The sequence below is a fragment of the Mobula birostris genome, chromosome 2 (genome assembly GCF_030028105.1).
Source record: "Mobula birostris isolate sMobBir1 chromosome 2, sMobBir1.hap1, whole genome shotgun sequence".
Taxonomy (NCBI): Eukaryota; Metazoa; Chordata; class Chondrichthyes; order Myliobatiformes; family Myliobatidae; genus Mobula; species Mobula birostris.
In genome coordinates this window covers 232,390,562-232,412,511 of record NC_092371.1, presented here as the reverse complement: position 1 = coordinate 232,412,511, position 21,950 = coordinate 232,390,562, and the positions used below count along the sequence as shown (strand labels likewise).

The window sequence follows — 21,950 nt, the reverse complement described above, 5'->3', positions numbered from 1 at the left end:
AAGCCATAGGGTGCAGAGGAGATTTACAAGGATGTTGTCAGGATTGGGGAGCATGCCTTATGAGAATAGGTTGAGTGAACTCGGCCTTTTCCGCTTGGAGTGCAGAGGATGAGAGGTAACCTGTTAGAGGTGTATAATATGATGAGGGACATTGAAGTCAGAGTCTTTTTCCCAGGACAGAAATGGCTATCACGAGAAGGCACAGTTTTAAGGTGCTTGGAAGCAGGTACAGAGGAGATGTCAGGGGTAAGTTTTTTATGCAGAGTGGTGAGTGTGTGGAATGGGCTGCTGGTGACAGTGGTGGAGGTGGATACACCAGGGTCTTTTAAGAGTCTCCTGGATAGGTACATGGAGCTTAGAAAAATAGAGGGCTATGGCTAACCTTAGGTAATTTCTAAGGTAAGGACATGTTCAGCACAGCTTTGTGGGCCGAAGGGCCTGTATTGTGCTGTAGGTTTTCTATGTTTCCAAAACTATGAGGGATATAGATAAGACATATGCAAGCAGGCTTTTTTTTTATACTGAGGCTGGGTGGGATAGCAACTAGAGGTCATAGGTTAAAGGGGAAAGGTAAAAAGTTTAAAGGGAATGAGGGGAAACTTTTTTTACTCAGAGTGTTGTGAGAGTGTGGAATGAGCTGCCAGCTTAATGATGGCCTCCATTTTAATGTTTAAGAGAAGTTTGGATAGGTACAAAGATGGTAGGGATATGGAGGGCTATGGTTCCGGTGCAGGTTGATGGGAATAGGCAGTTTAGATGGGCTGGGGGGCTTGCTTCTGTGTTCTATTTTTATATGATTCTATGATTCTACCAACAAATACTGTGAATAATTTACTAGTTACTAGCTAAATCATTCATTTTTTTCTCTGAGATCGCTGTTGGCAGAACTTTTTCAACATTGGAGCCGCAATATATCAGAAAATCTTAAAAATAATATACAATACAGTAATAGTGAAAGTTCTGTAAACACTGAATCATTTCGAGAACTTTTGTGGAGACAGAAACAAGTTAGCATGCCTAGCTGTAATAAGGGCTGATTTTCTATGGTGCGAAAGGCAATGGGCGTGGGAAGAAATACTTTAGCATAGTTTTAGCTATCTTTTCCAGCAGATTCCCAGTCAGTGGGTGGGGAGATGGGGTGATGGGGGTAGAGTGCGGAGTTGTTTTTGGGTCAGTGATAGGGGGGATGGGAGCTGGTGGATGGGGGAGGCGAGTAGTATAGGTTGCTGGTCATGAGGCTGGAGATGACCGCTGTGGGAAGATAATTATCCTGGAAGAAGCATAAAGCAAGTCCTGGGGTTTTCAGGAGTGTGACATGACAGCAATCCTGGGAGGTCTTGGGGAGCTTAGAAAGACAACTCCTGTGATGGGAGAAAATGGATCTGTAAGCAGATCAGTATTGGACATGGACAGAGGGGAGCATCTTGACCAGATCTGAGAAGGCGTGTCTCGTTTTTGCTGCAATCTCCTTTAGTTCCATTAAGAGTTCTTGCTTGTTATTCCGCTGCTAGGTTTCCCTTTGCTCCACCTTTATTAAATGAGAGGAGGCAGCATAGATAACAGTGTAGCTGGTCAAACCACTTCACAGGATCAATGGCCAGAGCTTAATCCAGTGTTGCCTACACTTAGTGGCTATTTTATTAAGTACAACTGTATACCTGCTCATTAATGCAAATATCTGATCAGCCAATCATGTGGCAGCAAAGCATGCAGACATTGTCAAGAGGTTCAGTTGTTGTTCAGACAAAACATCAGAATGAGGAAGAAATGTGGTGTAAGTGACTTTGACTGTTGGTGCCAGATGGGGTGGTTTGAGTATCACAGTAACTGCTAATTTCCTGGGATTTTTATGCACATCAGTCCCTAGAGTTTACGGGGAATGGTGAATAAATAAAAAAAAGTCCAGTGAGTGTCAGTTTTGTGGGCAAAAATGTCTTGTTAATGAGAGAGGTCAGAGGAGAATGGCTTGACTGGTTCAAACTGGCAGGAAGGTGGAAGGAAATCAAACAGGTATGAATTACAGCAGTGATGTGCAGATGAGCATCTCTGAATGTGTATCGAAACTTGAAGTGGATGGGCTACAGCAGCAGAAGACCATGAATGTACACTCAGAGGCCACTTTATTCGATACAGGAGGTGCTGACTATCGTGCCACTGAGTGTATATGGTAGGGTAGGCCAATGCACAGGATAGGAACATGCTGTAGGCCATTGTAGACCCAGCCAATACAAGATTTTCCGACAGCAAACATGTTAATTGCTCCTCCCGTTTGGAAGGAAATATGCACATCCAAGAAACTGTTTAATGTTGCATTTGCTATCAGCTTGTTCACTTGTGTCTAATAATGTTTGACCAAATTCTGAAAAACTGCCAGGAACGATGTCAAGTTCTACTTACCTGTTGGCTCTGACTCTGAAAGTCGTCCAGGGTGGGCAGATCTGCAAGGTATTTCTCCAAAGTTTCTATTCTCTGCTGCCGTTCATGGCTTTGCTCAGATTCCTTTTGCATTTTCTTTTTCAGGCTGCTGATATACTTCTCACGTGCCTTCATCTGAAACATTATAAATAATGATTAATGAGAAGCCAGTCTTTTTTCAGAAATACTTGGAGTGGAGGTAGCAGAGCAGTCACCACAATGCTATTACAGCTCAAGGCATTCAGAGCTTGGAGTTCAATAGCCAGGCCGTTCTGTAAGGAGTCTGTATGTCCTCCCCGTGGAATACTCGGGTTTTCCCCAGGTGCTCCGGTTTCCTCCCACAGTACAAAGGTGTACTGGGTAGGTTAAATGTTCATTGTAATTTGTCCTGTGAATAGGTTAGGGTTAATCAGGGTTATCAGGAGTTGCTGAGGCTGCATGGCTGGAAGGACCAGCAGGACCCACTGAACCCTGTCAGTAAATAAAATAAATAATGGCCTTCAGCTACTTTAGCCATTGATATGCACGACCTGGAGAGTGGACGGGAGGAGAAGTGAGCATTGATTCCAACTGTGCTCACATTCTGAACACCAAAGAACTACAATAGTTATGAGCAAGTTTAGCAACTTAAACAGTTTACTCTGGGTTAACCATTCCGATTGCCTGTGGGGAGAGTATTGCAGAACCCTGGGCGTGTTCGATGACAGAGGAGCATTTGGATAGGTAAGATAACGAACGACACCGCACTGGGTTGGGATGACCTGAGCTGAACTGAATATACCTGGACTCTTTCGAAGACTTTGTGGCTTGGTGTTTTATGTTTTGTGTCTTGCATGTTTTATTTTGCCATTGTTGTGCAATTTGTTCTTTGTGCGTTGGGGACTCAATGTCTTTCTTTGAACAGGATCCATGGTGTTCTTTGTTTCGTGGCTGCCTGTGGGAAGGTGAATCTCGGGGTTGTATACTGCATATATACTTTGATAATAAATGTACTTTGAATCTTTGAACATAGAGGGTGGGACTGACATAAGGGGCTGAACAGAGGAAATTTGGACTAGTAGGGTGGTCAGGGACTGGTTGGGCCGAGGACTCTTATCCATTCTGTGTTGGTCTAGACGGTAAATCAGTGCCTCAGGAGAAAGCCTCCACTGGCACAAGAACACAGGAGGCACCAGAGGTCAGGATTCAACCAGGGCTGCTGGAGTGGTGAGGGAGTAGGCCTGCCTGCTCTGCCACCCAGCTGCGCTACCCTGCACCTCTGTTTGAACTTCCATACAAATTGTGGTGGAGCAGGACAAGTGCTATGCAAAATCATGGCCACGAAATTCTTGTATGCCTACACAATCACACTGCTGTAGTCTGTCTCCATGGCCAGCCCATAATCTATGCTCCTGTAAAAGTTGAAAATGTTCCTCCTTTATCTCTATCTTTCTCCAATTCACGTGACAATCTTCACCTCATTCCTATGAGTCCCTTTGGGTGAACATGCTGCCCTTAAAAACATTGATCCAATGCACAATTTTACAATGTTGCCAATATGGAGCTTCAATGATTCTCTCTGAAATCCAGCCACAAAACACCATACTATTAATAATCATTAAGAATATAATTATATTTCAAGGAAAAAAGTTCTGAAATCATAAATGAATATATTTGGCACCTCGTTTTAAATTTACTAAAACCTCAGAAGAATATTAAAGCTTATTTGCACTATCTACAATTCTTGTTATTAGTTCTATAAATCATCAGTTAGACTCTTTACCTTCTCTTCAATTCTCTTTGTGTCTTCCATGTATTTTTGTGCACTTTTCTTGAGACTTTCTTTGAGGCGTACAATTTCAAGTTCAGCTGCCGACAGTCTTTGCTGTAAATCCTTTTTTCCACAGTCAACCACGTTGGGCATTTCCGTAAGCTGTGAATGTCTCACATTCTCACAAGGAGACTGAAACTGCTAAAGAAAAATATTGCAATGTTTATAGGAAAGCAGGTTTTGGTATATCGATTATTTCATTACATAGAACATAGAACATTACATCCCATCTCGTTGAAGATGCAAGTCTCGACACCTTACACATATAATTTTAACGGAAAAAAGGGGTACAATTTTAGCGTAGACTAACTTGTGTGTATTTCTCTGGAGATGTTCGTTCAGACATCCACCATACAGGGCTGCTTGGTAGTGTAGTGGAACGCAGCAGGTCAGGCAGCATCTATAAGAAGAGGTACAGTTGACGTTTCGGGCCAAGACCCTTTGCCAGGACTCGTCCTGACGAAGAGTCATGGCCTGAAACGTCGACTGCACTTCTTCCTATAGATGCTGCCTGACCTGCTGTGTTCCACCAGCATTTTGTGTGTATTGCTTGAATTTCCAGCATCTGCAGATTTCCTTGTGTTTTCGGTAGTGTAGAGGTTAGCACAATCTCTTTACAGCGCCAGTGATCACCGATCGGGGTTTGATTTCTTCCACCATCTTTAACGCTATGACCACATAGTTATCCTCAAGTGCTTCAGTTCCCTCCCATACTCCAAGGGCGTATGATTAAGGTTAGTGAGTTGTGGGCATGTTACTTTGGTGCCGGAAGCCCAGCGACACCCCAGCACAACGCCCGGACTGTGTTGGTCATTAACGCAAAATGACACAGTCACTGTATGTTTTGATGTACATGTGATGAAAAAGCTAATCTTTACAATCTTACAGTTCCGTTGCAGCCAAACTTTGCTGCCAACCTTTTGGATGCTCCTTTGATTTGCTCTTCAAACCTATGCTATTGAGAGGCCCATGCAAAAAACTGACACCATGGAAGGCTATAGAAAAGGTCAAAGTAACTTTTACTCTCATAATAACACTGATGCCCTGAGAGGATCCACTTCATGGCCGCTGAGGTGCTTTTAAAGTGCAGCCATAATTATAATTAATGGATGTGGTTGAAGGTCAGTGCACAGAAAGTCAAAGCTGTGATTCCTTTTGTTATCATTTGTTTTAAGCAGAACCATAGCATTCTGCAACTTCTCATGAAAAGGTGATATCTCCCCCTGCGTGCATTTGCTATACGCAATTCCATCTCTCATGCTGCATCTCCATCTGGCGTGGGAGTAGCTGAGCATGGGACTAGAATTCTGTACAAAGGACTGTGAGAACAGCTGAGGGGATCAGAGGGGTCTCCTTACCATCCATTTGGGTCATTTATCAGGAGTGCTGCATATGTGAGGCCTTTAATATCCATGCAGCATTTTCTTTGACTTTGTAGCATCATGCAGGAGACTAAAATAAATAAAGGCATCCATTAGTCTTGCGAGACCATGGATCTGCGCCTGGAAAGTCTTCACTTTTGTCGTCCAAGGGAAGGCCATTAGGACCCATACAGCTTGGCACCAGTGTCATCGCAGAGCAATGTGTGATTAAGTGCCTTGCTCAAGGACACAACACATTGCCTCGGCTGGGGCTCGAACTCACGACCTTCAGGTCGCTAGTCCAATGCCTTACCAACTTGGCCATGTGCCCACACAGGACACTATGATGCATAAGAACAAGGACAGTCAGAATGAATCTGTTCTACGAGTCTGTGGTGGCCAGTGGTATCATGTTTACTGTTGTGTGCTGGGGCAGCAGGCTGAGAGTAGCAGACACCAACAAAATCAACAAACACATTCGTAAGGCCAGTGATGTTATGGGGATGGAACTGGACTCTCTGACGGTGGAGTCTGAAAAGAGGATGCTGTCCAAGTTGCATGCCATCTTGGACAATGTCTCCCATCCACTACATAATGTACTGGTTGGGCACAGGAGTACATTCAGCCAGAGACTCATTCCACTGAGATGCAACACAGAGCGTCATAGGAAGTCATTCCTGCCTGTGGCCATCAAACTTTACAACTCCTCCCTTGGAGGGTCAGACACCCTGAGCCAATAGGCTGGTCCTGGACTTAGTTCATAATTTACTGGCATAATTTACATACTACTATTTAACTATTTATGATTTTATTACTATTTATTATTTATGGTGCAACTGTAACGAAAACCAATTTCCCCCGGGATCAATAAAGTATGACTATGACTATGAGAAACAGTTTCTTCCCTCAGGCCATTAGACTTCTGAATTCCCTGCTGCATCACATTCAAAGTGCCCCTGGGTTAATCTGTTCTGTACTTTATAATATAAATTAATTTGTGTCCTGCTGAAGGGTCTCGGCCCAAAACGTCAACTGTACTTTTTTTCCATATGCTGTCTGGCCCGCTGAGTTCCTCCAGCATTTTGTGTGTGTTGCTTTAATTTATGCACTTTGTTAATTTATGTGGAATTCATCTGTAGATTTCATTCTCACTTAGCTAAGTTGCTGTGTGTTAAATGTACTATTGTGGTTTTCACCCCCGTCCAGAGAAATGTGGTCTTGTTTGACAGTATACATATATATAGTTAAATAACAACAAACTTGACTTGACGACTTGATTTGACTTGATCACCACTCAAGCCTCTGTAATGGAGTTTGAACATACAATCTTCTTTCTGAGAGGAAAGTTTGCTACTGCTCAGGCAAGGCTGAAAAGCTGGATGACTGATAATACATGAATTGGTCCTCAAGAAAATAAAGCAATCTGATAGAAAATAGATGAGATTGATAGATAAATGAGTAAAGGTGTAATTAATCACGAATAGGTTATTATACAAGTAACATCCATGGGTTCAAGCTGTATCTTGAGAAGGTGCCTGATTGGAGATCTCTGACAAAGATTATTTTTAATAGCATTGCAAAGAATCAGGGTCAAGGGAACTCCTGTTTCTAGGATCCTCTAGGCTATCTTACATGTTATAAATAGGCTTGTAAGGGCAAGGTAGCACTCAAGAATATTGTTAAACAAATACAGAAATATTCAGCTCAGAAACATGAGAGATTCTGCAACAGCTGGAAATCCATTGTAACATGCAGAAAATGCTGGAGGAATTCAGCAGATTGGGCGACATCTATGGAAATGAATAAACAGTTGACGTTTCATGCTGAGACCCTTCTTCAGGACTGGAAAGAAAGGGGGAAGACGCCAGCATAAAAAGGTGGGGGGGAGGGGAAGGAGGATGGCTAGAAACTGATAGGTGGAGCCAGGTGGGTGGAAAAGGTAAAGGGCTAGGGATGGAGGAATTTGATAGGAGAGGAGAGTGGACCATGGGAGAAAGAGAAGGAGGAGGGGCATCAGGGGAGGTGATGGGCAGGTAAGAAGAGGAGTTCAGAGTGGGGAATAGAATAAGAGGGAAGGGGGAGGGGAGAAATACTCAAAGACAAAATAGATGTTCATGCCATCAGGCTGGAGGCTATCTAAACAGAATATGAGGTATTGCTCCTCCAACCTTGACTCATCGTGGCAAGAGAGGGGGGCCATGGACCGACATGTTGGAGCAGGAATGGGGAAAGATATTAAAATGATTAGCCACCAGAAAATTCCACTTCTGGCCGATGGACAGAGTTGCTTGACAAAGTGGTCCCCCAATTTACAATAGATCAGGTCACAGAAATGTAGAGGGAAGCTACATCAGGAGCACCAGAAAGGTGACCCTAACAGATTCACAGGTGAAGTGTTGCCTCATCTGGAAGGACTGCTTAGGGTCCTGAATGGAGGTGAGTGGGCAGGTGGAGAAATATTCAGCTCAGCCTATATGTGTGTAGAGATCAACAGCATTAACATTCCAAGCCAATGATCTCGTATCATCACAAAGCAGAAATGTCACTTTGAATATATGCACTATATATGCTTAATAGAAATGGTTGGATTTTATATCCTCTTCTGACTGTAATCAAAATACAACATAACTGCTATACTTCCCATGCCCATTCCAACATGTCAGTCCATTCCTCTTCTGCCACGATGAGACCACACTCAGGTTGGAGGAACTGCACCTTATATTTCGTCTGGCTAGCCTCCAACCTGATAACATGAACATTGACTTCCCAAACTCTGGTAATTTCACCCCCCCCCCCCACCTTCACCATTCCCCATTCCTGTTTCCCTCTCTCACCTTTTACTTTGCCCGTCCATCACCGCTCCCTCCCCCACTCCTGCCACTTCGGTGCTCCTCATCCTTCCCTTTCTTCCATGATCTTCTGTCCTCTCCGATCAGATTCCCCTTCCTCCAGCCCTTTGGCTTTCTTACCAATCAACTTCTGATCTCTTTACTTCACCCCCTACCCCTTTCCCGGTTTCTCCTACCACCTTGTACTTCTTCCTCTCCTCCTCCCGCTTCTTACCCCGACTTCCATTATGTTATTCCAGTCTTGATGAAGGGTTTTAGGCTGAAACACTGACAGTTTATTCATTTCCATCGATGCTGCCTGGCCTGCTGATTTCCTCCAGCATTTTGTGTGTGTGGCCTTGGATTTCCACCATCAGCAGATGTTTCCGTGTTTGTAGAACTGCTATATTGTGTGTTGTATATCGTGTACCTTGTTTATATGGACTGTAAGAGGTTGAAGCCCCTATCTGAATATCTGAAAGGGCTGCTCGTCTGGTTTTGGGTGCACCTCAGCCCCATGCTCCTGATGCATGGGCACCCAGAACAGAAGGGGGCAGGTCGCTCAGAGGACCAACTGGTGGGCGTGCTCCTGGGCCTGGCCAAAATGGCCATTGACAGGTCCAGGCAGCGGACAGCCGAGTGCTCTGCCTGCCCCTCTTGCAGGGATACCTTTTGTGCCCAGGCGTCCCTGGAGAAAGAGAAATCAGTCACGATGGGTACAGTGAGGGATTTCCTGGAATGGTGAGCACCCCCCCCCCCAGGTATTAACTGTTTTATAGACAGTAATAATCATATTTTAATTTGAATTTGTTCACAATCTTGTAAATACGTGATGTTTATATTTTGTGAATTTTTGTAGTTTTGTACATTAAAAAATTGTTCATTGAGCATATACTACTACAAATTCAATTCCATTCTGTGTACTTCATGCACACAGGACGTGCTCCAACTTCTACCCAGAGTTATGTAGAAATGCATGTAAAGGGCAATACATTGTACAGCACCATGGTATTCAGAATTACCTGTGTTTTCAGTAAGAGTACAGGGTTGACATGCTCCAAGAATGCCTTTTGTGCTTGTAATTCATTTTCTTGTATTTTTCGCTGAAGCTGGAAGATTTGCTGCTCCTGGCTAAAATAAAAAGAGTCAATCAGGTTCTTTTCGTATTAAGTTTACTCATGGGCCTCCAAACAAACGATATTTGTCTTTTTCTGTCATTATTTCTCTCAAGTACATAAATTTCTCTGGATCTTCTTCTGTGCTGCTTCATAAATCCAGATTATTTATAGGCAAGGCAACCTATGTAAACAGCATAACATTTAGCCATGTCATCTCACTTTCTAATAACAGGCAAAACCAATTCCAGTACTTTTACTGGAACTACAATGAAGGCAAAAGTAAAGCAAAAAAATAACTATCAGAATCCAAAGCTACTGCACTGTGCCTCTTCTGATATATGGGCACCCAGAACGGAAGGGTGAGCGTCGCCCGGAGGAACAACTGGTGGGCTTGCTCCTGGGCTTAACTAAGATGGTCATTATTGGGTCCAGGTGATGAAAGATGAAAGACGGACAAAATAAACTGTTTGGTCAATTGAATTGTTTTAGGACAGCAAAAAAGCAAAACTATTTTTTTTTAATACAACTCCTGGCATTTGCTTCCCGAGGTTAAGAAGAAATCCAGAAACCTCAGAAGAATTTGAGATAGGCTCAAGTAATACTTAGACAATAATAAAACAAAACTTAACCTAAAACTATCTCCCACCCCCCTATCCTCACCACATCCTACAGAGGTTGTATTGAGAGCATCCTGAGCAGCTGCATCACTACCTGGTTCGGAAATTGCACCGTCTCGGATCACAAGACCCTGCAGTGGATAGTGAGGTCAGCTGAGAAGATCATCGGGGTCTCTCTTCCCGCCATTACAGACATTTACACCACACGCTGCAGCCGTAAAGCAAACAGCATTATGAAGGGCCCCACTCACCCCTCATACAAACTGTTCTCCCTCCTGCCATCTGGCAAAAGGCACTGAAGCATTCGGGCTCTCACGACCAGCCTATGTTTCTTCCCCCAAGCCATCAGACTCCTCAATACCCAGAGCCTGGACTGACACCAATCTACTGCCCTCTACTGTCCCTACTGTCTTGTTTATTATTTATTGTAATGCCTGCACTGTTTTGTGCACTTTATGCAGTCCTGGGTAGGTCTGTAGTCTAGTGTAGTTTTTGTGTCGTTTTATGTAGTTCAGTGTAGTTTTTGTATTGTTTCATGTAGCACCATGGTCCTGAAAAACGTTATCTCATTTTTACTGTGTACTGTACCAGCAGTTATGGTCAAAATGACAATAAAAAGTCACTTGACTTGACTTGATGTATACTGGCCTGCAAATTCCCAAAAAACTTGTCTTGCATACTGCTTATGCAGATCAAATAATATACAGTGCATTGAACTAGACAAGTTAAAACAATAACAATGCAGAATGAAGTGTAAAAGCTATTGAAAGAGTGCAGTGTAGGTAAACAATAGAGCGCTAGATCATTATAAGGTAGATAATGAGGTCAAGAGTCCGTCTTATCATACGAGATGTCCATTGAGGAGTCTGACTGATAAGTGGGATAGAAGTTGTACTTGAGACTGGTGGTACACGCTTTCATGCTTTTGTATCTTCTGCTCAATGGGAGAGGGAAGAAGAGATGATGTCCATGGTGGGCGAGGGCTTTGATTATGTTGGCTGCATTACTGAGGCAGGGAGAATTATAGACAGAGTCCAAAGAGGGAAAGCTGGTTCCTGTGATGTATAGAACTGTGTCCACAACTCTCTGCAGTTTCTTGCGATCACAGGAAGATCAGTTGCCATACCAAGCCAATATGCATCCAGACAAATGTGTTTCCATGGCACATCGATAGGAATTGGTAAGGATCAACAGGGACATGCCAAGTTTCTTTAGCTTCCTGAGGAAGTAGAGGTGTTGGTGAGCTTTCTTGTCCGCGTTGGATCAGAACAGGCTTTTGGTGATGTTCATAGCTAAGAACATGAAGCTCTCAACACCATGGAGTCAGACACGAGCAAGTGCACCACCCACCTTTCTGAAGTCAATAACCAGCTCTTGTGTTTTGTTGACTGAGGCAAATGTTGCTATGACATCATGTCACAAAGCACTCTATCTCCTTCCTGTACTCCAACTCATTGAAGTGCGGCTCACTACAGTGGTATCATCTACAAACTTGTAAGTGAAGTTAAAGCTGAATCTAGTCATACAGTTATGAGTTACAGGAAGAAAAGTGGGATCTTGTATCCATATTTTCAGAGAATTGCAATAATATTTACAGGGATATAAAAAACGGTATGAAATATGTGGAAATCAAAATAAACAATTCTAAACAGAGGAAACACTGAGGAAATATTAACAGATCACATCTTTCAATGCTTCTTTTTAATAATAAAATTATGAAATTAATGTCTAAAGTGAATGTTACAAGCGTTTTAAAAAATTGCAATTATTAAAACATTGCTATACCGTCAGCCAGTAGTGTACTGGCATTGGATTGGACTTTGAGGCAGATAGTCCTGAGTTTGAATCTGACCGAGTCCCAACATGGGCAGTACCTACTTTCGTATCTTGCCACAAAACCCCTACGGACCACTTCACCATCCATTGGGTTGCTATGACTTGGCGACGATTTGGCGGCACTCAACACCAGCCTCTTTAATATAACATTCTGTCTCCAAAAAATTATCTAAAATGCAATTTAGATCTTGGTAATATTAAATAAATGTGGGCACGTGGCCAAGTGGTTAAGGCATTCGACTAGCGACCTAAAGGTCGTGAGTTCGAACCCCAGCCAAGGCAGCGTGTTGTGTCCTTGAGCAAGGCACTTAACCACACAGTGCTCTGCGACGACACTGGTGCCAAGCTGTATCGGCCCTTGCCCTTCCCTTGGACAACATCGGTGTGGTGGAGAGGGGAGACTTGCAGCATGGGCAACTGCCGGTCTTCCATACAACCTTGCCCAGGCTTGCACCCTGGAGAGTGAGGACTTTCAAGGTGCAGATCTATGGTCTGACAAGACTAATGGATGCCTTAAATATTAAATAAAGATGCTAAAATATCACAGAAGAAACCAAGAAACAATGTTTAGTCTGTGGAGAGCCTAATTTGCGTAAATGTGCAGAGAGAGCTATTGTGGAACCACACATTCTTCAGTCATTTGAGGAGCTACGGTATATAAGTGCATTATACAAGTGAAGAACTTCACAAAAGTACCTTGAGAATCTGAAGTGCTCAAAGAGATTCGGGAAGCATACTTTACTTTGTACAGCTGGTATTAATGAACATTGTGGAGGGAGGAAAAGCCAGACCATTCTATTCCCAAACAATTGGCATGCTTAAATTTTCCTTTGAATTTTAGCTTCATATATTTGAAGTAAAACCAGAAAATGTTGCAAATATACAAAGCATCAGGGCAATAGCACTGGGGATGGTAGGTGCCGTGAATATGATTGTAATGTTCAGAAAGAAAAGGTCATGCATGACAGGAAGAAGTCCCTTACACACAACTTATGCTTTTTCAACTTATTCCATTATTTTCAGTAGTCTCAGAAGAATATCCAGACATTGTACTGTCTGATTGGTGCAGGAACCACAGGCTATCACTCAACATCAAGAAGACAAAAGAAATGATAATTGACTTCAGGAAGGCAAGAGGTCCTGAATAAGCCCCATGGTGAAGTTGTGGAAAGGGTCTCCAGTTTCAAGTTTTTGGGGATGAAAATCACTGAGGAACTCTCTTGGTCCGTCAACACAACCTCGATAGTAGGGAAGGCACAACAGTGACCAAACTACTTGAGGTGCTTAAGGAGAGCGAATCAGCCTCAGAAATTGCTGTGCAATAGACAGCATACTGACATACGGAATGACAGCGTGGTACTCTAGCTGCAGTAAGACAGATCACAAAGCACTCTAACCGGTGATTAGGACAGTTCAACACATCATTGAGACTCAACTACTGGACCTGGAGACAACCTACAACTCTCAATGCCTACTGCGCTCTTGTAACATCATTAAAGGTCCATCCCATCCCGGACACTGCCTGTTCAATCTCTTGCCATCTGATTGGAAATACAGAAACATCTTAGCCAAGACAGTTAGACTGAATAATGCTTGACCCCAGCTTGCTAATAGCCTTTGAGTGTTACTATGGTAGTCACTTGTTACATGTAAATATGTAAATTTCTATTTATGTATTTAAATTAAGCCATACCACATGCATTGTAAATATCTGTTTTGCACGAACAGGAGCAGCACCATAATCTTGTTGTCTTGACCAATGACAATAAAGTTCTATTCTATTCTATTCCGGCCCACTCTATTCTATTCAGCAGCTGAAAAGTCTGGTTGGGTTTACAGAATTAAACAAACTCAATAATACTTCAAAACTTTACACCTCTGTTGTAGTAATGATGTGCAGGTTTTGAGTTCAGCAACACTACAACAACTTTGATCACTTTGCACTAAAATGGACTTTTATGTTCTAATTGTGTTCGTTCATGTGAAAATTATGTATAATTTATGTTAAGTTTATGATTTTCCTGTGACAGCAGTTTATGTGATGCTGCCGCATATAGGTTTTTCATGGCATGTAGTATCATAGAGCACTACAGCACAGAAACAGGCCCTTCAGTCCATCTTTTCTGCTAGTCCCATCTACTTGCACCAGGACTAGCTCTCTCATCCTCACACCTAACACAAATATCACTAAAGTTCCATCTGAACCTGCATTTAAATTTATAGGTCAGGTAATTGGTGAGGAAGACAAGTGCGATGTTAGCATTCACTTCAAGAGGATTAGAATATAAAAGCAAGGATGTAGTGTTGAGGTTTTATAAGGCACTGGAGAGGCCTCACGTGGAGTACTGTAAGCAGTTTTGGGCCCCTTATCTAAGAAAGAATGTGCTGAGATTGGAGAGGGTTCAGAGGAGGTTCATGAAAATTATACTAAGATTGAAAGGCTTATCATATGAGGAGCTTTTGATGGCCCTGTACTCACTGAAATTCAGAAGAATGAAGGGGGGGACCTCATTGAAACCTGTTGAATGTTGAAAGGCCTCAATGGAGTGGGCGTGAAGATAGTGTTTCCTATGGTAGGGGAGCCTAGAACCAGAGGACCTCAGAATAGAGGGATATCCATTTAGAACGGAGATGAGGAGGAATTTCTTTAGCCAGGGAGTGGTGAATCTGTGGAATTCATTGTTACAGGCAACAAGGCCAAGTATATTTAAGGCAGAGGGAGATAGATCGTTGATTAGTCAGGGCATGAGGGAATACAGGGAGAAGGCACGAATTTGAGGCTGAGAGGGAAATGGATCAGCCATGATGAAATGGCAGAGCAGACTCAATGGGCCAAATGGCCTGACTCTGCTCCCATATCTTATGGTCTTATGACCCACCACTTCCACAGCAGCTTATTCCACACTTGCACCACTCTCTGAGGGAAGAAACTCCCCCCTCAGATTCCCTTTCAATATTTCATATTTCACCCTAAACCTATGATCACTTGTCCTATTCTCACCCAGACTGAGCAGAAAAGGCCTGCATATGCATTTATCCTTTCTATATCCCTTATTATTTAAGATATCCCTTTATTCTCTGGTGCTCCAGAGAATAAAGTCCTAACTTTTTCAACCTTTCCTCAAAGCTCAGGTCCTCAAATCCCAGAAACATCCATGTAAATATCTTTTGCATATATTCAGGCTTATTGATCTACTTACTGAAGAAGCTGACCACAACAGCACACTATACTCATGTAGCCTCACCAATATCTTGTTCATATGACAATAAGCTCAACTTTGACTCTTCAAAGCTGCTATAACATACTTACTTATCCCATAATAAATGGTTCAAATGTTTTATGTAACTGGTTACACATTTAACTTAAATAGCTGCCTCCACAATATCTAGTAAAATAAAGGTTTGCCCAGAGCAGCCCAAGTAACCCAAATACCAGGTTGATATGTCACCAACCATATCTAGAAATGCCATTATTTTCAAACAACATATTGACGCAGTCACAAAGGAGGCACGACGGGGGCTATACTTCATTGGGAGTTTGAGGAGACTTGATGTGTCACCAAAGACACTTGCAAATTTCTACAGATGCTCCATGGCAAGCACTCGACAGGACATGTCACTGTCTGGTATGGGGAGGGGGTGGCACCTCTGCACAGGATTGAAATAAGCTGCAGAAGTTGTTAACTCAGTCAGCTCCATCGTGGCCACTAATATCCAAGACATCTTCAAGGAGTGATGCCTCAAAAAGGCGGCGTCCATCATTAAGGACCCCATCGCCCAGGTCATGCCCTCATCTCATTGCTATCATCAAGGAGGAGGTACAAGAGCCTGATGGCACACACTCAATGTTTCAGGAGTTCCTCTCCTCTGCCATCAGATTTCTGAATGAACTCATGAACAATACCTCACTACTTTTTTTCTATTTTTGCACTACTTATTTAAGTTAACTTTTTAAATATATATATATATTTACTTACTGTAATTTACAGTCTTTATTATCCGTGCAATGTACTGTTGCCGCATGACAACAAATTTCATGAGGTATGCCAGTGATATTAAATCTGATTCTGATCCTGAAGCAAAACTTCAAGGTTTTCCATAAAACATCTACCACTTCTTGTTGAGGTTTACTTTGAAACATCAATAGTGTCATTTTTTTTTATTTAGTAGTCAATGATTGATAGATTAGAGATCCAGTATGACATCACAATCACTGTAGTAGGCAAAGCCATTACATAGACTTGGTTAACTTTATGGATTAGTTCATTGGACTCTGCTGAGAGGATTTTCTTCTACTATTTTGAATAACCGTCACTTAAGTTGTGACAAAATAATTATATTTGTTGCTCCAGCACTTCAGCGGATTGAAAAAGTTAGTGCTCAACACGAATTTAATTTCTTCAGACTAAAGTTGACACAGTTCAAATACAATTTATTTATTTATTGAGATACAGTGCGGAATAGGCCCTTCTTGCCATCTGAGTTGTGCCGCCCAACAATCCCCAATTTAACACTAGCCTAACCGTGGGACAATTTACAATGACTAATTACTCTACCAACAGGTAGAGCGATGGAAGGAAATCGGAGCACCCAGAGAAAACCCACACAGTCATGGGGAGAATGTCCAAACTCCTTACAGATGGTGATCACTGGTATGTAACGCGTTATGCTAACCACTATGCTAATCTGTCACCCCAAGATAAGATACAAGATAAGATCCTCTATACTAGAAGACACAGTCACTTCGGTTGTTTGTTATTTGTTGAGGATCTGAGCTCCATATCCTTACAAATGCTCTAATATATATTAATTAACCAGAAAAGTCAAATATGATTTTCAGAAGCCAGCCAGATAGTCATAGATAATATAATAACCATGCTGTTCATGAGTAATTAAGTGTCAAAAACTACCAGCCCTTTGAAGGAAAAGAGGGCTGATAATTCGATATATTGTAGAAGTTATGTCAATATCAATTAGCCAGAAAGGATTTTTTACAGTTCTAGCTGTACAATAGGAAATTTTACCTCACCAACAATGATATTAAGTCTTTTACTTACTCTGGATTATCAGTCAAATCCTAGCTGCCATTTCCGTTCAGTTAAATACTGAGAAAGCTTAGTCTATCATTAACAATCTGGGTTGGCACTATCATGTAATGGTTAAAAACCACCAATTTCTACAGATGTACCATGGAGAGCGTTCTGAGCAGTATTATCTGCAGCTTAATGTGAAAAAGGCTAAGGAGCTGGTGGTAGACCTGAGGAGAGCTAAGGTACCGGTGACCCCTGTTTCCATCCAGGGGGTCAGTGTGGACATGGTGGAAGATTACATATACCTGGGGATACGAATTGACAATAAACTGGACTGGTCAAAGAACACTGAGGCTGTCTACAAGAAGAGTCAGAGCCGTCTCTATTTCCTAAGGAGATTGAGGTCCTTTAACATCTGCCAGACGATGCTGAGGACGTTCTACGAGTCTGTGGCGGCCAGTGCTATCATGTTTGCTGTTGTGTGCTGGGGCAGCGGGCAGAGGGTGGCAGACACCAACAGAATCAACAAACTTATTCGTAAGGCCAGTGATGTTGTGGGGATGGAACTGGACTCTCTCTCGGTAGTGTCTGAAAAGAGGATGCTGTCTAAGTTGCATGTCATCTTGGTCAATGTTTCCCATCCACTATATAATGTACTGGGTGGGCACAGGCGTACATTCAGTCAGAGACTCATTCCACCGAGATGCAACACAGAGCGTCATAGGAAGTCATTCCTGCCTGTGACCATCAAACTTTACAACTCCTCCCTTGGAGGGTCAGACACCCTGAGCCAATAGGCTGGTCCCGGACTTATTTCATAATTTACTGGTATAATTTACATATTACTATTTAACTATTATGGTTCTATTACTATTTATTATTTATGGTGCAAATGTAACGAAAACCAATTTCCCCCGGGATCAATAAAGTATGACTATGACTATGACTAACTGGCTGCATCGCTGTCTGGTAATGGGAGGAGGGGCTACTGCACAGGATGAAAATAAACTGCAGAGAGTTGTAAAATTAGTTGGCTCCATCATGGGCACTCGCCCCCGTAGTATCCAGGACACCTTCAAGGAGCGACGCCTCACAAACAAGTGGCACCCTTCATTAAGGATCCCATCACCCAGGTAATACCCTGCTCTCATTGCTACCATCAGGGAGGAGATACGGAAGCTTGAAGACACACAATCAACAATTCGGGAACAGCTTCTTCTCCCCTGTCATCAGATGTCTGAACCCATGAATACTACCTCACTACTTTTTAATTTCTATCTTTGCACTACTTATTTAATTTAACAATTTATCAGGTATATATTTACTGTAATTCACAATTTTTTCCTATTGTTATGTATTGCATTGTACTGCTGCTGTAAAGACAACAGATTTCACAACACGATTCTGATTCTGAATAACATGGCCCAGGTTCAATTCCCACCACTGTTTGTAAGGAGTTTGTATGCTTTCTCTGTGACCGTGTGGGTTTCCTCCAGGTGCTCTGGTTTCCTCTCTCATTCCAAAAATCTGCACAGGATAGTAAGCTAACTGGTCACATGAGTGTACAGTAATTAAATTACGGGCACACCGGGCCATTTGGGTCTATTATCGTACTGTATCTCTCAATAAAAATAAACATAAATCTCTGCTGCAAATGCAGACCAACAGTGCTCCAGTAGGTGAGAGAAGGTTAGCGGCTAAGAGAAATGAAGACAAAAATGAGAAGAAAATAAACCGATGATACAAAACTTCTATTGAGCCAATGTCTAATCCAATTTACTACCTCTACATGTATACCTAGCCACTGAATCTTTCTAACTAACCTCCCATGTGGGACCTTGTCAAAGGCCTTACTGAAGTCCATGTAGACAACATCCACTGCCTTCCCTTCATCCACTTTCCTGGTAAACTCCTCGAAAAACTCTAATAGATTGGTTAAACATGACCTACCACGCACAAAGCCATTTTGACTCTCCTTAATAAGTCCCTTGTAGATCCTATCTCTTAGTTCTCCTTCCAATAATTTACCTACTACTGACATCAAACTTAACGGCCTATAATTTCCCTGATTACTTTTGGAGCCTTTTTAAAATAATTGAACAACATGAGCTATCCTCCAATCCTCCGGCACCTCACTCATAGATACCAACATTTTATGTATGTCTGCCAGGGACCCTGCAATTTCGACGTTAGTCTCCTTCAAGGTCGGAGGGAATACCCTGTCAGGTCCTGGGGATTTATCTACTCTGGTTTGCCTCAAGATAGCAAGCACCTCCTCCTCTTCAATCTGTATAGGTTCCATGACCTCACTACTTGTTTGCCTTATTTCCATTGACTCCATGCCAGTTTGCTTTAGTAAATACAGATGCAAAAAACCCATTTAAGATCCCCCCCATTTCTTTTGGTTCCATACATAGCCGACTACTCTGATCTTCAAGAGGACCAATTTTATTCCTTACTATCCTTTTGCTCTTAATATACCTGTAGAAGCTCTTTGGATTATTCTTCACCTTGACTGTCAAAGCAACCTCATGTCTTCTTTTAGCCCTCCTGATTTCTTTCTTAAGTATTTTTTTGCACTTTTGATAATCCTCAAGCACCTTATTTGCTCCCTGTTTCCTATACATGTCCTACATCTCTCTCTTCTTCTTTATCAGAGTTCCAATATCCCCTGAGAAGCAAGGTTCCTTATTCTTATTCACTTTTCCATGGGGGACCCGGATCAACAAAGGCCTCATTATCATTATATATCAAAACAAAGAGCAATTTTTAGTTTCAATAGCAAGCAGTTAAATTTTCCTTCATTGGACCAAGTTCAATATTTATCCATTATGCTCTTTGAGTATAGGCTTCATGTCAATCATCCAGCTGTCAGTATTTTCAATATGAGGTTTTGGTTTCATAACAACAAAGCTGCACAAAATGGATTGCTGATATGAAATAAATGTAAACCAGTGATTTATATCTCAACAAAATGGATAATTTAATGGAAAGAAAATTGTCTGCTGATGTGATTACTGGACTTGTATTGTTGCAGTAAAATGTGGTAGTGTTAAAGTGGCATCTGCTTACAAATTGGAAGGCAGAGTTCTGCTTGAAAAGTGTTTCAATTTCAGTGAAAATTAACTTACAAAAGAAAATGAGCACTGACTGCAAGTATAACAATTCTAACATTTTCTGTCCTCGGTCTTCCTCAGATGTAGGCCAGAGCCCTACATCCAGAGCAACACAAACAAAATACTGGAGGAACTTGGCAAGTCAGGCAGCATCTATGGAAATGAATAAACAGTCAATGTCTTGGGCCAAGATCCTTCTTCAGGACATCCAGATTTCCTCCAAATTTGAGGAAGGACATTCTTGCTATTTAGGGAGTGCAACGTAGGTTCATGAGATTAATTCCCGGGATGGCGGGACTGTCATATGTTGAAAGATTGGAGTGACTGGGGTTGTATACAGTGGAATTTAGAAGGATGAGAGGGGATCTGATTGAAACATATAAGGTTATTAAGGGATTGAACATGCTAGAGGCAGGAAACATGTTCCCGATGTTGGGAGTCCAGAACCAGAGGCCACAGTTTGAGAGTAAGGGGTAGGCCATTTAGAACGGAGTTGAGGAAAAACTTTTTCACCCAGAGAGTTGTGGATCTGTGGAATGCTCTGCCTCAGAAGGCAGTGGAGGCTGATTCTCTGGATGCTTTCAAGAAAGAGTTAGATAGAGCTCTTAAAGATAGCAGAGTCAAGGCATTATGGGGAGAAGGCAGGAACAGGGTGCTGATTGTGGATTATCAGCCATGATCACAGTGAATGGTGGTGCAGCGTAGGTTCACGAGGTTAATTCCCGGGAAGTAGACAATAGACAATAGGTGCAGGAGTGGGCCATTCGGCCCTTTGAGCCAGCACCGCCATTCACTGTGATCATGGCTGATCATCACCAATCAGAACCCCATTCCTGTCTTCTCCCCATATCCCTTGACCCCGCTATCTTTAAGAGCTCTACCTAACTCTTTCTTGAAAGCATCCAGAGAATTGGCCTCCACTGCCCTCTGAGGGTGGAGTGGAGGGTCTTTCTTGGTGTGGAGGGCCAATGCACAGGATCGGTAAAAGCTGCTGAGGTTTGTGAACTCAGCCAGCTCCATCATCAGCACTAGCTGCCCCACCATCAAGGACATCTTCAATAGGCAGTACCTCAAGAGTGCGGCATCCATCATTAAGGGGCCCTTACCGTCCAGGACATGCCCTCTTCTCAGTATTACCATAAGGGAGGAGCCTCAACGTCATCAGATTGGTGAATTGTCCATAAACCATACCATATTCATGTTTGCTGATGACAGCACTGCTGTGGACTGTATCAGAGGGGGGTGATGAATCAGTATACTGAAGCAGATTGAACATTTGGCAGAGAGGTGTCGTAACAACAACCTCTCAATGCCAGCAAGACCAAGGAGATGGTGGAAGACTTCAGGAGAGGGAAAGCAAAAGTCCACGATCATCAGAGGATCAGAAGTGAGATGGTCAGTAAGTTTCTGGGTGTTTTTATTTCAGGGGATCTATTCTGGACCCATCACATACAGAAAGTGCGATTGCAAAGAAAGCACTGCAGCACCTCTACTTCCTTAGGAGTCTGCAGAGGTTCAGCTTGACATCTAAATCTTTGACAGACTTCTATAGATGTGTAGTGGAGAATGTATTGACTGGCTGCATTATGGCTTGGTATGGAAACACCAATCCCTTTGAATGGAAAATCCTGCAAAAGATGGTGGACTCAGCCCAGTGTATCATGGGAAAAACTCTCCCAACCATTGAGCACGTTGACATGAAATCTTGTCGTACAAAAGCAGCATCCATCATCAGTGATCCCTACCACACAGATCATGCTCTTTTCTCACAGCTGCCATCGGGTAGAAGGTACAAGTGCCTCAGGACCCCTCCACCAGG

At 42.5% G+C, this 21,950-nt stretch overlaps 1 protein-coding gene across 5 annotated transcripts in view; it reads right to left on the bottom strand.

Annotated features, from left to right (window-relative positions):
* cep85l (centrosomal protein 85, like) overlaps positions 1–21,950 on the bottom strand; it is a 343,531-nt gene that overhangs the window by 41,647 nt on the left and 279,934 nt on the right. For 4 of the 5 annotated variants that reach the window (XM_072251606.1, XM_072251604.1, XM_072251607.1 and 1 more), the window contains 3 exons: positions 9,437–9,545; positions 4,178–4,366; positions 2,398–2,550 (listed from right to left, as the gene is read on the bottom strand). In XM_072251606.1, the coding sequence (XP_072107707.1) occupies positions 2,398–2,550; positions 4,178–4,366; positions 9,437–9,545 (451 nt within the window). The remainder of the gene's footprint in view (positions 1–2,397; positions 2,551–4,177; positions 4,367–9,436; positions 9,546–21,950) is intronic. The other variant, XM_072251605.1, reaches the window with a different exon arrangement.